The sequence below is a fragment of the Macaca fascicularis genome, chromosome 10 (assembly GCF_037993035.2).
Source record: "Macaca fascicularis isolate 582-1 chromosome 10, T2T-MFA8v1.1".
In the NCBI taxonomy this organism is placed as follows: Eukaryota; Metazoa; Chordata; class Mammalia; order Primates; family Cercopithecidae; genus Macaca; species Macaca fascicularis.
This window is the reverse complement of record NC_088384.1, coordinates 102,616,255-102,631,587: the sequence shown is the minus strand read 5'-3', so window position 1 is coordinate 102,631,587 and position 15,333 is coordinate 102,616,255. Positions and strand designations below refer to the sequence as shown.

Below are 15,333 nucleotides of genomic sequence, written 5' to 3'. Positions count from 1 at the left end.
TCAAGTGAGGCTGCTTTTGGGGTCTGAGACAGCTGAGTGCACTCCCTTAACGGGGGCAACAAGACCTCCACTGACGGGGATCTGGGTGGCACATTCAGCCTCTCTACACAGGTGCCCATTTGAAAATAAAATATGTTTTACTTTGTTTATTAAAAAAACACATAAAAGTACAGACTTCAAAAGGAACAAAGGAATAGATGAGCAAAAGCACTGTTATTTGTCTCCATTTTAGGAATCCTGAGACCCAGAGAGGTTAAGTAACTGGTTCTTGGTAACACAGCTCATTAGTAGCAGGGCTAAGATTTGAACTCATGTCTATCTGACTTATGCTATTGCCTCCTGCTGGGGGTGTCTTAGGGAAGGTTTTCTGAAGGAAATGACATGTTATCAAGATCTTGAAGAAGTGTGCTGTACGATGGAACCAGACCATCTGAATCACAGATTTCCCACTTCTTAGGTGTGTGATCTTTGTCAAGTTACTAAACCTCTCTGGGCCTCAGTTTCCTCATCTGCAAAATTGGAATCACAATGGCACCCACCTGGTAAAGTTGTCATGATTGTTAAGTGAGTCAATATATGCAGAGAAATGAGAACACAGCCCAGCACAGTTGGTTATTATGGTTAGACACTGAGGAAAAGGAAAATCAAAATCAAGAATCAGGTGGAGGTTCATGGCTTGAGCAACTTGGTGGAAATGGTGCCATTTACCTCGGTGATCTGAGCCCAGCCTGGACTAGATGAAGGAGGCTGGATGAGATGACCCTGATCCAGAGGTTTCCCTAAGCTCCAGGAGTAGTGTGGGGAGCACTGGCTCTCAGTGGAGGCTGGGCTGCGGGATGCTGGGCATGCTAAGAGGCCACCCTGGCTCTGAGCCCAGCCCTGGGCAGCTGGCCGGAGTTTCTCTTCAACAGGGGCTTTGTGTAGTAGCTGTTCCTTTCCCCAGCCTCTGTCGTACCATCCCCTCCCCGGGCAGCCGCAGCCTGGCCCAGGAGCGACCAGAATGCTTATGGCACATCCTGGTTCCTGGCCCCTGCCCCATGCTCTCATCAGACCACAGCCTGGCAGCCTCCTGAGGATCGGAGGTCCCTGGATGCAATCCAGGGTGAGCCTGGGTGTGTTGACTCCCAGCGCTGGTTCTGAAGGGCAGGAAGCCTATCCTAGCGCTTACTCTGAGCCTCAGCAACTCGCTTAAGCCCACTTAGGGTCCTCACTGCAGTTTTCTCCTGCCGCAAAACCATATAGTCATGACTCTGCATAGACTTAAACTCAAGTCCAAGGTTTCCCTTGGCCAACACAGAAAGTTGTATGGGATAATGTAGGTCCCAACACTGGCACCTACCTCTCTTCCCTCCTAACACCCCTCCAGTCTCCTTGGCCCCTTCCTCAGCCACACCAGACTTGCATGCACCCCACAGCCTTTGCGTCTTCCCTTTCTCTGTTGAATTTTCGTCCTGAGAGCTCTGAGTCCTCACTCTTCAGGTCTCAGCCCCTCAGAAATGCCCTCCCAAGCCCCTACGTCTAGAATAGCCTCCCACCCCAGTCCCTCTTCCTCTCATGACCCTGCCTATTCCTGTATACCACATCCACCCCCGAAATGATCCTGTGGGCATGTTTATTGATTGTGTCTCTTACTGGAACGGAAGCTCCATGAGGCAGGCAGAGATCGTGTCTGTTTTATCCACCACTGTTCTAGTCACCTAGAAGACACTGGGTGCATAACGGTGCTTAACACATCGTTGTTGCTATGACCTACAAGATGGGCTGCTTTGAGAATTGCTAACATAATGTATGGAAAGTACCCAGAAGAGTGGTGATATACCCCAGGTGCTCAAACTAGGAGCCACGCTCATCTTCACTATTATGATTACTGTTATTATTGCATTAACTCATTGATGAAAGGTTGATCTTATTCTGTTGGCACAACAAACTTACAAATATATTGTGGTGATAGAGGTAAGGAGAAAATGTGTATTCTCCCCATTTCTCATTTTCTGCCAGAAATCTGTCATCTTTATTATTGATACAGTTTTGCTGTGTCCCCACCCAAATCTCATCCTGAATCGTGTAGTTCCCATAATCCCCACATGTCATGGGATCTGGTGGGAAGTAATTTAATCATGGGGGCAGTTACCCTCATGCTGTTCTTGTGACAATGAGTGAGTTCCCAAGAGATCTGATGATTTTTTTGTAAGGGGCTTTTCCCCCTTTTGCTTGGCACTTCTTGCTGGATGTGTTTGCTTCCACTTCCACCATGATTGTAAGTTTCCTGAGGCCTCCCCAGCTGAATTGTGAGTCAACTGAGCCTCTTTCCTTTATAAATTACCCACACTTGGGTATGTCTTTATTAGTAGAGCGAGAGTGGACTAATACAATTATTATTACCCTCATTTTATTGGACAGAGAAGCCTGATTACATGACTAAGATCCAGATTCTGAATCTTACTAGGGCACATCATATTATTTATTTGGGCAAATCACTGAGCTTTTTTGTGCTTCAGTTTCTTCAACCATAAAATGGAGATAATTGTACAGATGGTTCCTGACTTCACAATGATTCGACATATGATTTTTCAACTTTGCAGTGGTGAAAGAGTGGTATGCATTCAGTAGAAAAGGTACTTAGAATCTTGAATGTTGATCTTTTCCCAGGCTGTGATATGTGGTAGGATACTCTCTTGTCGATGCTGAACAATTATGAGGGTAAACAACAGATATTCTACAGTGTATAGTATTGCCAGATGATTTTGCCCCACTGTAGGCTGATGTCTGTGTTCTGAGCACATTGAAGGTAGGCTGGGCTAAGTTATGAATATTGAACTTATGCCATAACAAACCTCCTTATAAGATGCTCCTCTACTCTGTATCAAAGACACCAAGAAGAGAGGACCTGGTTGAAGTAAGAAAACAGGAGGAAGAGGGAAGCACCTCTGCCAACCCAGTCTCCCCACCTCCCATCTTTGCAAGGTGGCCTTGGGTACTTCTGGTCATCTTCAAGGCCAGTAAGGAACATAATTTGAAAACCACTGCACTGGGCAATTTCTGAGTTCCACCACTTCAGGCATCTTGTGACTTCATGCTACTAGTTATGGCAGGCACTAACCAAGCACCCAGCCACTTTCCTAGGCCCTTTATAGATTCGCTCCTTTTCTCCCAACAATAACCCTCTGGGACAGGCACTATCATTATCCCTGGTTTACAGATAAGGAAATTTTAGCACAGAGAGGTTAAGTGACTTGCCTAGGAAGTTACGTGACAGCTAGAAAGGATTAAGCTGGGAAGCAAACTCAGACTGACTCCAGAGCCCCATCTCTTCACCTTCTGGCCATGCCACCTCTGACCTTGGCTGTTGCTGGTCCCTGGAGTCCCTGGGAACACTGTGGGGCTGTGTGTTTCCAAGGAAACAAAGCTTCCAATTCCTAAGAATATGGGAAAGAGGCCAGGGCGTGGGGGCTCATGCCTATAATCCCAGCACTTTGGGAGGCCTAGGCAGGAGGATCGCTTAAGCCCAGAGGTTCAAAACCAGCCTGGGCAACATAATAAGACCCTGTCTCTATAAAAAAATCACTTAAAAAAATTTAGCCAAGCGTGGTGGTGTGTGCCTGTAGTCTCAACTACTCAGGACACTGAGGTGGAGGCTTGCTTGAGCCCAGGAGATAGAGGCTGCAGTGAGCTATGATTGTGTCACTGCACTCCAGCCTGGGTGACAATGTGAGGCTCCGTCTCAAAAAAATAAATAAAATAAAATGGGAACGGGCAGGTGAAGTCCCCTCAGAGTCCCCAGTGGAACCCGACGCAACAGGGGTTTTCCTCTCTTCGGAAGCTGCCAGACCTCCCTCCAGTGCTGGAGCTGCACCAAGGCCTGTGTGGCTGCGGGGACGCTGGCTGGAAGCCCGGTCACTCAGAGGCCTAGCTACGGGGCAGCTCCTGGCTTCTCACTTACCCGAGTCATTAATATTCCCTCTCTCTAGCCCCTCTCTGTTTAATTGAGCACAGAGCTGTCAGGTCAGACTCTTTGCCAGAGCTGTGGCCTATAGGAAAAACCAGAGGTCCCATTTTCTCCCTGCAGCGCTCTTTGCAGCTAGGGGAGGGGCTGTGGCCTCCATGCTGCCACTTACCGTATTCCCCAGGCTAGCAGACAAACTGCAGATGTACCAGAAACACCTTAGTCTTACGAGGACTCTTCTGGGGAAAAATATTTTTAAGCATTTATTATTCTTCCATTGAAGGTAACTTTTAAGTCAAATTGTAGGGGCAAGTGTACTCTTTTATTTATGTAAAAACTATATGCCGTATTCTATTTTATTTTATTTTATTTTTTGAGATGGAGTCTCGCTCACTCTGTCACCCAGAATGGAGTGCAGTGGCATGATCTCAGCTCACTGCAACCTCCGCTTCCCTGGTTTAAGCGATTATCCTGCCTCAGCCTCCCGGGTAGCTAGGATTACAGGCGTGCACCACCACGCCTGGCTAATTTTTGTATTTTTTTTAGTACAGATGGGGTTTCACCATGTTGGCCAGGCTGATCTCGCACTCCTGACCTCAAGCGACCTGCCCGCCTTGGCCTCTAAAAATTCTGGGTTACAGGCATGAGCCACCATGCCTGGCCCTGTATGTTGTCTTCTAGAATTGATTATGAAATTTTTAAGTTCTGAGGAAGCAGAAACTTTTCTATTAAAAGTAAAAGTATATATATAAAGTGTCTTTGGTATACTGGGTTGATAAAAGGGCTATGGTAGCAATACATTGGATTCTGAATGTTAACGAACTAACCCAGCTCTGCCCTAGATCAGCTCCAAAACCTACAGCTTTGTTTTAGGTCTAAGTGAACGGTCGCTTTATTGTGATCTTACTGCATCACAGTTCCACCAGGGGGCAGCATTGAGCAGATTTTGACATCCTCTGCTTTGCCGCTTCGCTTTGTGTTTGTAATGATGTGTTGGGTCAGTTATTTAAGGATGCATTTGATGGTGAGAGGACAGAGGTGTGGAAGAGTATTATAGATGTTATACACTGGTAAATAGGGTAACTTCTGGAGAAGTCAGCAGAGAGAGCACCCAAATAATTCTGCAGCACTGACAAGGGAGTGGAGTCTCAGTGAACTTCTCTACCCGTCTCTACCCTGAAGGACTGGAGTCAGCACTGGGCATTGCTCTTAATTTAGAGGCAAGGTGACAGATTGGTGTGTCCAGAGGAAGATGCTGATTCGCAGGGAGCTTTGCAGAATCACATCATCTTATGAAGATAGATGGCTGTCTCAGGCACTACTTTTAAGGACCCTGGGCAAGTCACAAAAACTTTCGGGCTCAAGTTCCTCCTCAGTAAAACAGGGACCAATGATATTTACCTTTCAGGATTGTTGGGAGGAGTCAAGGAGCTAATGCCGGCAGGTGCCTGGTCCCCTGTAAAGCCTCAATAATGGTGATTCTTACGAGAATGAATAATAATGCAACGTTAATATTTGTATTATTATATTGTAATAATTATCCTTATTACTGTTCATATATGTGTATCATATATATGTTCATATATATTTCATATATGTATATATACATATATGTTCATATATATTTCATATATGTATATATACATATATGTTCATATATATGTGTATCATATATATATACACATATATATATATTGCTTTTGAGACAGAGTTCCTGTTGCCCAGGCTGGAGTGCAGTGGCGTAATCTTGGCTCACTGAAACCTCTCCCTCCCAGGTTCAAGTGATTCTTGTGCCTTAGTCTCCCGAGTAGCTGGGATTACAGGTGCACATGTAATTTTTGTATTTTTAGTAGAGGTGGGGTTTCGCCATGTTGGTTGGACTGGTCTCAAACTCCTGGCCTCAAATGATCCGCCTACCTCAGCCTCTCAAAGTGCTGGGATTACAGGCCTATAAATACCATCATTATTGATAATTACATTGATTGTGTTGCACTTGATGTATATCTGATACCTGTTTTATATATAATATATGGTAAATCTTGTATATATATTTCATACACATTAATATATCATTTAATAATTACAAAAATAATGACTATTTTATATAAGTGACTATTACTATTTGGGTAATTAATAACCTTCATTGGAGGGATGAGAAGTTTTACTACTGAGGGTCTGGTTTGATTTCCCTCTCCCACTTAAACTGGCGCTTAGGGGCGCTAGAACCAAATGGATTATTGGAGACCCAGAGGTTTGGGTCCCTGGCCTGTGTGAGATAGAGTGGAGAGCAGTTCAAGAAGCAGAGAGGCTGCTGGCTCAGATGTGCGACCTTAGCTCGAATGTGTGATATCAGACACGTCACCTGCCCTCTCTGCACCTCAGTCTCCCCATCTGGGAAGGGGTACAGTTGTCATTGTTGTGATCTATCCTAACCCTCTCTGGGGGGCAGCAGCTGGGGATGGGCTGGGGTATGAAGGAATACCTTTCCCTCCACAGGAATCAGGGCTGTCTGTATGGATTGGCGGGCAGCTGCACCCCCTGGAGAATGTGCCCCCCGCCCTGGCTGTGCTGCTCATCACTGTGGTCATCGCCTTCTTCACTGAGTTTGCCAGCAACACAGCCACCATCATCATCTTCCTGCCGGTCCTGGCAGAGCTGGTGAGGGTCCTTCTGGGGAAGAGGGGAGCACCCCTCCCCCAACACACATTCAGAAATCTTCCACCTGCCAAGGGAGCTTCACTGGGGTCTACAGTTGCCATTGCTGTCTTACAAAATACGTGAAAGCGTGTCAGAACCACAGTACAATTTTTTTTAATACTGGATGTTTTCCTTCAAAAAATGCATACATAGAGCAAGTATTTTCAAAGTGCTCCCAATTCTCTCTTTTGGGAAAATTAACCCATGGTGACATGGAGAGTTTTCTAGAACAGGTAAATTACCAAATTTGGATTAAGAAGAAGTATAAAATCTGAGTAAACAAATGGCCATAGGAGAAATTCTAATGGTAAGCAAAGCAGTAGCCTCCCTCTAAAGCACGGGTTTCAACACCGTTGATATTTGGGGCTTGATCGTTCTCTGTATGGGGCTGTCCCATGCACTACAGGGTATGCAGCGGCGTCCCTGGGCTCTGCTCACTAGAGACAAGTGGCACCTTCGTAAATCATGACAATCAAATGTCTCCTAGCATTCCCAAATATTCCCTGTCGGGGGAACAATTTCCTTCCCCCCACCCAACTGATAACTACTGGACTAAAAATCACCAGCCCCAGGTTGGGCTCTGCAGCTCATGCCTGTAATCCCAGCACTTTTGGAGGCTGAAGCAAGCAGATTGCTTGAACGCGGGAGTTCCAGACTAGCCTGGGCAACATGGTGAGACCCCATCTCTGCAACAAGTACAAAAAGTAGCCAGGTTTAGCGGCAGGTGCCTGGGCAACAGAGCCAGATCCGGTCTCAAAAACAAAAACAAAATCACCAGCCCCAGGTGGTTTGCTGGGTGAGAGCTAGCAAATTTGCAAGGAACAGAGAGTTCCCAACTCAGCTGAACTGTTCACCAGCAGAGAAAAATAGACATGGCCACTCAATTTATAGCTAGCAAAACCCTGGCCCCAAAACCAGATAAGGAGAGCAAGGGAAGAAAAAGCTGTAATTCAATCTCACCTGTAAAAAGAGATGCAAATAGCAGAATGAAACCATGATTGTATGAAAAGAACAATATATACATGATCAGGTAGCTTTTATACTAGGAGTTTTAAAAAGGAAACTATCAATATAGTTTTATATTTAAACAGATTAAAGACCAGACCATATAATTACCTTAATATAACCCACGCTGGTAAAATTAAATCAGTGATGCAAGTCAATGCTTTGTATGCAAACAGTGACGCCCCAGCACACATACGTGCAGCACTTTGTCTTTGGTTTCTGTTTGCTTATTTCATGCATCAATTTATCTGTGTTAGCACACAGATATACACTGTGTTATTTTTCAGTGACTGGAGAATATTCCATTATAAATGGACAGTTGTTGGTTTATTTAAGCAATCTCTCTGCCCAGTGGAAATATAGGTATTTCCAGACTTTGCTGTTATTCAACAATGACGCATCACCCGAGCCTTCTCTATGCGTCATTGATTACATCTAGAGAAATTCCTATAACTTGAGATTCCTGGGTCAAAGAGCATGTGCATTTGAAATGTTGTTAGAGATGAGGAAATTGCCCTCCAAAGTGGCTCACCATTTTACAGCAGTATGGGGTGGGGGTCCTCAGGGAGACCTGGTGACTGAGAGAAATGGGAGTGCTAAAGGGGGTATGGGGGAGATGAGGGAGCGTAGAACCCAGCCAGGTCTGTAAGGGGCAGCTTTTGCTGGAAAATACACTTGAAAATGCCTCATTCTTGTAAACTTTGCTTATCATCAAAATCAAAAAACATTTTACATGCAAGGGGGTGATTTTAGAGCTTTTTGAGAAAATAAATATGCTTTGGGTTGCAAAAATTCCTTAGAAGGCCCAAAAACATCCTATTTAAGTAAAATGCCAGAGAAGTGATCAATATGAATTGTAGGCGGGAGAGGTGACAAACTGGTGGCCCAGTAGCTGCGGCCAGCTCGCAGAGGGGTTTGATGCACACAGTCTTAGAAATTTGGAAGAGCTGCCAACAGATGCTCTCATGAGCTCTCGTTCGCACTGAAATCCAGGGATGCCCCCAACAAGAGGTATCCAGAGGCCAACTCTGGGTTGAGATTGTTTGGCTGAGGGAAGGAGCAAGCAGGGGAAGTGTCATAAAGCCCTGGTTCTCAGTGCACAGTCCTTACACCAGCAGCACCGGGGGAACATGTCAGGAATGCAGATCCTTGGGGCCCACCCCAACCTGCTGAATCAGCACTTCTGGGTGAGGTGGGGCCAGCCCTGTGGGCTTTAACCAGCCCTCCAAGTGCTTTTCTGCACTCTCACATTGGAGAAGGAGTGTTCTAGGTACATCACTGTAGCCCATCCCCGATCAAACCACGGTGTGGCCCTGGAATGTCACTAACCCTGGGAATGTTCTCTCCACCTCTCTCTCGATCTGGTTCTCTTCTTACCTGCTTGTGTCTGTTTCTGCCTGTGCATGTATCTTTCTGACTGCCTTTCTCTCTCTGTCTCTCTAACTCTGTCTTCTCACTTGTCCCTGTTGTCCTCTGCCACTCTGCCCATCTCTATGGATGTCTTTGTCTCTCTGTCTCTACGTCTTTGTGTCCCTCTTTCCAACTGCCTCTCTTTCTCCTCTCTCTGTCTCTCTCTCTCTCTCTCTCTCTCTCTCTCTCGCTCGCTCGCTGTGGTCGCTCTGCGTTGGTCTCTCTCCGGGTCTCTCCCACCTTTTCTGGGCCCAGGCCATCCGCCTGAGAGTGCACCCCCTGTACCTGATGATCCCGGGCACAGTCGGCTGCTCCTTTGCCTTCATGCTCCCAGTCTCGACGCCCCCCAACTCCATCGCCTTCGCCTCTGGACACTTGCTGGTCAAAGACATGGTGAGTCTGGGCATTTCCCAGCAGAGGCCACAGGAGGTGGGTGGGCAGCACGGGGCGGGCAAGGCCTCTATGCAGGACTCCTCCACCCTGACCCCACTCCCCAGTCTCTGAAAGGTCTTTCCGAGTGGGACGAGGAACATACATTTTAGCAGAGACTCTGGGATGATTCTTGCACTTAGATAATCTCAGGAAACACTGCCTTAGTGACTAGTTTCCAAAATTTGCTCCAGGGACAAGGGACTCCCCCCTCCCTCTGGACCCCACTTCGTGCTCACGATCTTTAGGAGAGAGAAGCAGCAGGCACACCCTGGGACTCGGGTGGGCCTCAGCGCTCAGCCAGCTGGGAAGGAGACAGGAGCTGAGGACTGTAGCAGTGGGAGGGCCCCACCAGCTTTCAGCACGGCCCGGTTACTGGCAATATGTTTCCTCCCCCGGAAGGTCCCTGCTGAACCAGCTCCTCCCTTCCCACTCCTGACTCCTGCAGCCTTTTCCCTCTCCACTGGCTTTGCAAATAACCCTTCCAAAGCTGTCAAAGCCAAGAAGGGCAACCTGCTTAACCCATTCATGATGCAGGCCCTCCAGGCACAAGACCCCTGCAGGACGCATGGGGAGAGAGAGCAAGAGTGGGAGCGAGGCAGAAAGGGAGACACAGAGCAGATAGAGAAGAGAGGAGACAGAGACGCTCATTAGTTTGTTTGTTGATTGCAGCAGTATTTACTGAGTGCATTCTATGTTCCAGCCACTGGGGGCACTGCAGAGTGGGAGAGACACCAAGCAGGAGGGTGCTTTCTATTGGTGGAGACAGGCGTCAACAAGTGCAGCAGATTTTCTTAAATTATGTAAATTTCAATATTGCTAGGTGCTCAGAAGGAAATAAAGCATGAGGAAGTGTAAGAGGACGAGGGAGAGGGGTGGCAGGGAAGCCCTCTGCAGGAAGGTGACATGGGAGCTGATCATGGGAAGCAGCCAGCCTCGCAAAGTAAAAGGGGAAGAGCAGTCCCAACGGTGGGCGTAGCAAGTGCAAAGGCCTGGAAGTGAGGAATAGCAATGAGTGCTCCAGAAATTCAGGGCCGGGAGGCTGGGGTGGCTGCAGTGGAGTTGGGGAAGGATGAGGTTGGGGAACAGCGGGGGCAGGGCAGAGTTGGTATCTTATTCAAACCACAGTGAGGACCCTCAATAAGCAGGGCAATGATGTGATTTCACTTCTGTCTGTAGAAGATCATTTTGGCTGCTGGCTGGAGTGGATCGTTAGGGTGGGAGGGACAAGTGTGGAAGCAGGGAGGCTCCTTAGAGAAAAAGACTGCGAGGGCAGCATTGCGAACAGCACAGATTTGGAGAACAAAGACAGCCAGAGAAATGGAGAGTCCCCAAGAGGTAGAGACTTGCAAGAGATGTGGAGGGATATAAGGGGCACTCCCGGTCAGTCAGTCCCGGGCAGGGATGGCCCACCTGCAGGTTTGTTCCTCAGAGTGATGAATTAGGTGTTAATTAAATAGCAAACATGGGACTAGAAAGAATTTCGAGCCCTGGCAAAGGGAGACCCAGTCCTCTCCCAGTTTCCCCAACGTGTCGGCCAGGCTGTCTCTAATCCTCCGAAGGTGCCGGGGCTTCCACCTCTGTGCCCTCAGAAGACAGGCAGGACAGCACACGCAGTATGTCCCCCACCCGTCCATGGTAATATTTATTTAACACCTTTTCTAAATCAGCTTGACATTTAAAAAAAAAAAAAAAAACTTAAATAAGAATATTCCAGAAGAAATGTTTCCAGCGCATCTATCAGTGGAAAACCGGTATTATTAATATATGCCATGGCATAAAAATAAATGCAAAGCGGCAAAAACAAAAGAATTAAGCCCTCCCTGATAGCAGCGGCCTGGAGAAGGTTCTGGGCCTCTCCGTGTTAAAAGGGCAACTGACAGAAGCAGAGAAGTGCTGAAGCCATGGTGGCCCCTGTGAACCCCAAAAATCTGAGAAGGTCTCAGTAAATTTAGGAAGTTTATTTTGCCTAAGTTAAGGACGCACACCCATGACACAGCTTCAGGAGGTCCTGACGGCATGTGCCCAGGGAGGGTGGAGCACAGCTTGATTTTATACATTTTAGGGAGGCATGAGACATCAATCAACATATGTAAGATGAACATTGGTTTGGTCCGGAAACAACTCAAAGAGGGGAGGGGGCTACCAGGTCATAGGTAGATAAGAGACAAATGGTTGCATTATTTTGAGTCTCTGATGAGCATTTCCAAAGAAGGCAATCAGATATGCATTCATCTCAGGAGAGGGATGACTGAGTAGAATGGGAGGCAGGTTGGCCCTAAGTAGTTCCCAGTTTGACTTTTTTCTTTAGCTTAGTGATTTGGGGGCCCCAAGATTCATTTTTCTATCACACCCCTAAGTGAGACTTTCTCTGGGGGGAATAGACAGAGAATTAGAAAGGAAGTAACTGTCTCACCAAGTGATTCAGGCTGGGCTATGTGAAGGCGGGGCAACCAGAAGACCCAGGTGGGAAAACAGGGATTTTCAGCCCAGGGTGGACTGAATGGTCTAAGAGGCCAGCCGGGGTGGGAAGCAGATGGGCACATCCAAGAGGCCAGCCAGGGTGGGGAGCAGATGGGCACATCTAAGAGGCCAACCAGGGTGGGGAGCAGATGGGCACATCTAAGAGGCCAACCAGGGTGGGAAGCAGATGGGCACATCCTCCACTGACAGAAGAAAAATGCTTCCCAATGGACAAAGGTAACCTTGACTAGGACTGCCTGACTGGACTGGACCTGAAGTGTATGTGTGTGTGTGTCTGTATATATGTGTACTTATGTGTGTTTGTACATGCATGTGTGTGTGTGCATGCGTGTGTGTATATGTGTGTGGGATGGGGGTATTTAGTGATCAGACAAGATTATTTTAGGTGACCTTGGGCAAGTCAACTTCTCTAGGTCTCATCTTCCTCTTCTATACAATGGGGATTAATAAGAATCACCTTTGTAAGGTTGCTTTCTGGGTTAAATGGCATAACCCTATGACAACTGCATAGCACACAGTGCCTGGAACATAGAGGCCATCAATGAATGGGGACATTTGCAGCTCTTTGAGTGACAGCCTAGGGTAGTATAAAGATTGAAGAGTCCCAGGCATTGACCAACCTGGGTCTGTGTCCTGGCTCCATCACTTCCTGGCTATGCGATCTTGGGTGAGTGACTTCCTGTCTCTGAGTCTGAATGTTTCCATCTGTATGGCGGGTCAGGTGCTGACCTCTCCCTCTGTCTGGGCTCTATTTCAGGTGCGGACAGGCCTCCTGATGAACCTGATGGGTGTCCTGCTGCTCAGTTTGGCTATGAATACCTGGGCACAGACCATCTTCCAGCTGGGCACCTTCCCGGACTGGGCTGAAATGCACTCGGTCAATGTCACAGCATTGCCACCCACCTTGGCCAACGACACATTTCGGACCCTCTGAGTCCCCCTGGGGGACTCCCTTGAGGCTGAACCCTCTCAAAGGGCTGTCACCATCACCTGCTGCTAGGACACTACAAAGCAATCAAATAATTCTTTTCTTTAATCCAATATGCGGCAAGCAAGGGTGACCTCCAGTGGCCCACTCGGGTCCACCAGCCATTATCTAGGACACTTTCTGTCTCTCTCATGAAGTTCAAAGCCCAGATATCTCTCAGATCTGCTGCCTGAGAAATAAGCTCCTTTATCAGTGAGCTGTTTTATCATTACGATGCAAGAGAGCCCAGTTTCATCAACAGTGAGCAAATCTGGCATCGTGTTTGTCTCGTACAGTTGGGATGGAAGGCCATTCATTCCCATGGGCACAGCTGACATCATCCCCCCGTGATTACTTTCAGTTACACTGGAGAGACCACCTTGCCTTTATCACTTTCATGGGCTGCAATGTTCCAACTGAGTTGTTCCAGCTGTTCACAACCAATGTGTGATTTTGCTTAGTGGGTGCCCATTCTGCACCAGTTGTTTTACCCCTGCCAATAACCAGCAGTCAGAGATTCTGTTTTAATCCTTGGAGACAGGGAAAGGGACAAATAGCTTTCCAAGGACATGAGACTGTGCAAAGCCTCTTTGCTGTTTCTCTGGGCTCCTAAGCATACCAGGGGAAGTTCTAGAAACCTCAGCTAACATCTCGACCCGAGAGATTTAGGATTCTCCTGTTTCTTCTGGGTCAGTTTGGCCATAATTCTGGGGTCACGCCAGGCCTGGGCCTTGCCCTCCCATGGGGTGACTCATGACCCCTCCAGCCAGGACCCTCCTACATGTGGCCCCCAGAGGCCTCTGTGGCTGCAAGGCAGTCAGTTGCTGCTTGTCCCAGCAGGTGGCCTTGATCTCTCCACACACCACCTTAAGTGGTAGGCATGTTTAGTTATCAAAGGCCCCATTTGTCAGGGGTGAGAGAAAAGTCAAAAGATAGATTGGGGACTTGTAAAAGGCCGGGGTAAAATGTCTCAGGCAAGCAAAAGATTGTCCCCTTCAACATATGGGTAAAACTGAGACATCCCCTTGAGCCCGAGGCTGGAGGTGGTGTCTGCCTACAAGGGTTAATCCCTCTTTGTTCCAAGCAGAAGCATTCTGGCATCCCAGTGAAGAGCACAGGCCCTCAGTGTCTGCTGAACGGAATGGCCCAGCGTTAGCCCAGTATCAGAAAAGACACTAGCCCAAGGGCCCTGAATCGTCACACTTCCCTTTCCTAAGCCTCTGAGGGTGGAGATTCCCCTAGGAGCGCTTGGCCAGCTGGGAAGGCAGCACCCAGCTGTACTTGTTGTTGATACAGCATAAGTGAATCATGGGCATTTCCCTGAGAGCAGTGGGAGAGGCCCTCTGAGTCGGAGGTTGAGCTCCGGCTCCTTTCCAAGCGAGCACTCAGTGCTGAATCACAGTTACAACCCACTGGGGCTGGCGGGAGGTACGTTGTATGGGACTGGAAGCAAGAGGTTCATTCAAAGAGAAACTCCTGGGATTTGTAACCAGATGAATCATGATTTCAAAGACTTCTGATCAAAAATACTGTGAAATAAAGAATGTTAATCAACATTGGACCTGGAGATGATCTGCCTTTCTGAACCTAAGAGAGCTTCAAAGCCCCAGATTCCTGGGCTGGGGATTCCACAGAGTTGACCTGTCAGATTTTCAACTGCTCTTCCCTCCCCTCTCCAGCCACATACTCAAACTCTCCTGCCTCAGGGCTTTTGCACGTGCTGTTCCCTCTGCCTAGAACACTCTGCTCCCAAATATATGTCTGGTTCCCCGACTCACTTTATTCAAGTCCCTGCTCAGGTGTCACCTTCCCTGAGAGGCTTCCCTGACTTCCTGTCTAAAATATCACCCTCATTACTCTCCACCCCCTTACTCTGTTATATTTTCTCCTTAATAGGACACTGTATAACTTATTTTCTTATTATCTTCTTCTCCCTCTAGAAGATACATTTATGAAAATACAAATGACTTTTTTTTTTTTTTTTGCTGCTGTAACTCCAGTTCCTAGAATGATTTCCAGCACATAGCAAGTGTTCAGTAAATATTTGCTGCTTGAGTCTGCACCAAAATTAACAAGAAAGCCATCTTGCCCTCTGATCTGGGGTCTGTTTTGTTCATTACTTTGTTCACTCCTTCTTCCATTTATTCATTCAATAAACATTTATTGGGAACCTGTCATATTCTGGTTCATTGTCCCGCCCACATGGAACTTACATGCTGGCAGGGGAGACAGGCAATAGGAAAATAAACAAATAAGTCATGGGTTATGATGCCGGCTAAGAAGAAAATGGCCAAGATGTTAAAGTGACTCAGAGGTCACTTTAGCCAGGGTGGTTGGGGAGGACTTCTCTGAGGAGGTGGCATTAGATTGAGACCTGAAGGAGTCAGCCAGATGCTCA

General features: G+C 47.4%; 1 protein-coding gene across 1 annotated transcript in view; it reads left to right on the top strand.

Moving 5' to 3' along the window:
• The window catches only part of SLC13A3 (solute carrier family 13 member 3), a 90,902-nt gene extending 76,411 nt beyond the window's left edge, over positions 1 to 14,491 (top strand). Inside the window, exons 11-13 of the mRNA XM_005569245.5 lie at positions 6,440 to 6,601; positions 9,311 to 9,448; positions 12,726 to 14,491. Coding sequence (XP_005569302.2) covers positions 6,440 to 6,601; positions 9,311 to 9,448; positions 12,726 to 12,902 — 477 coding nt within the window. The 3' untranslated portion in view covers positions 12,903 to 14,491. The remainder of the gene's footprint in view (positions 1 to 6,439; positions 6,602 to 9,310; positions 9,449 to 12,725) is intronic.
• The last annotated feature ends 842 nt before the right edge of the window (positions 14,492 to 15,333 follow it).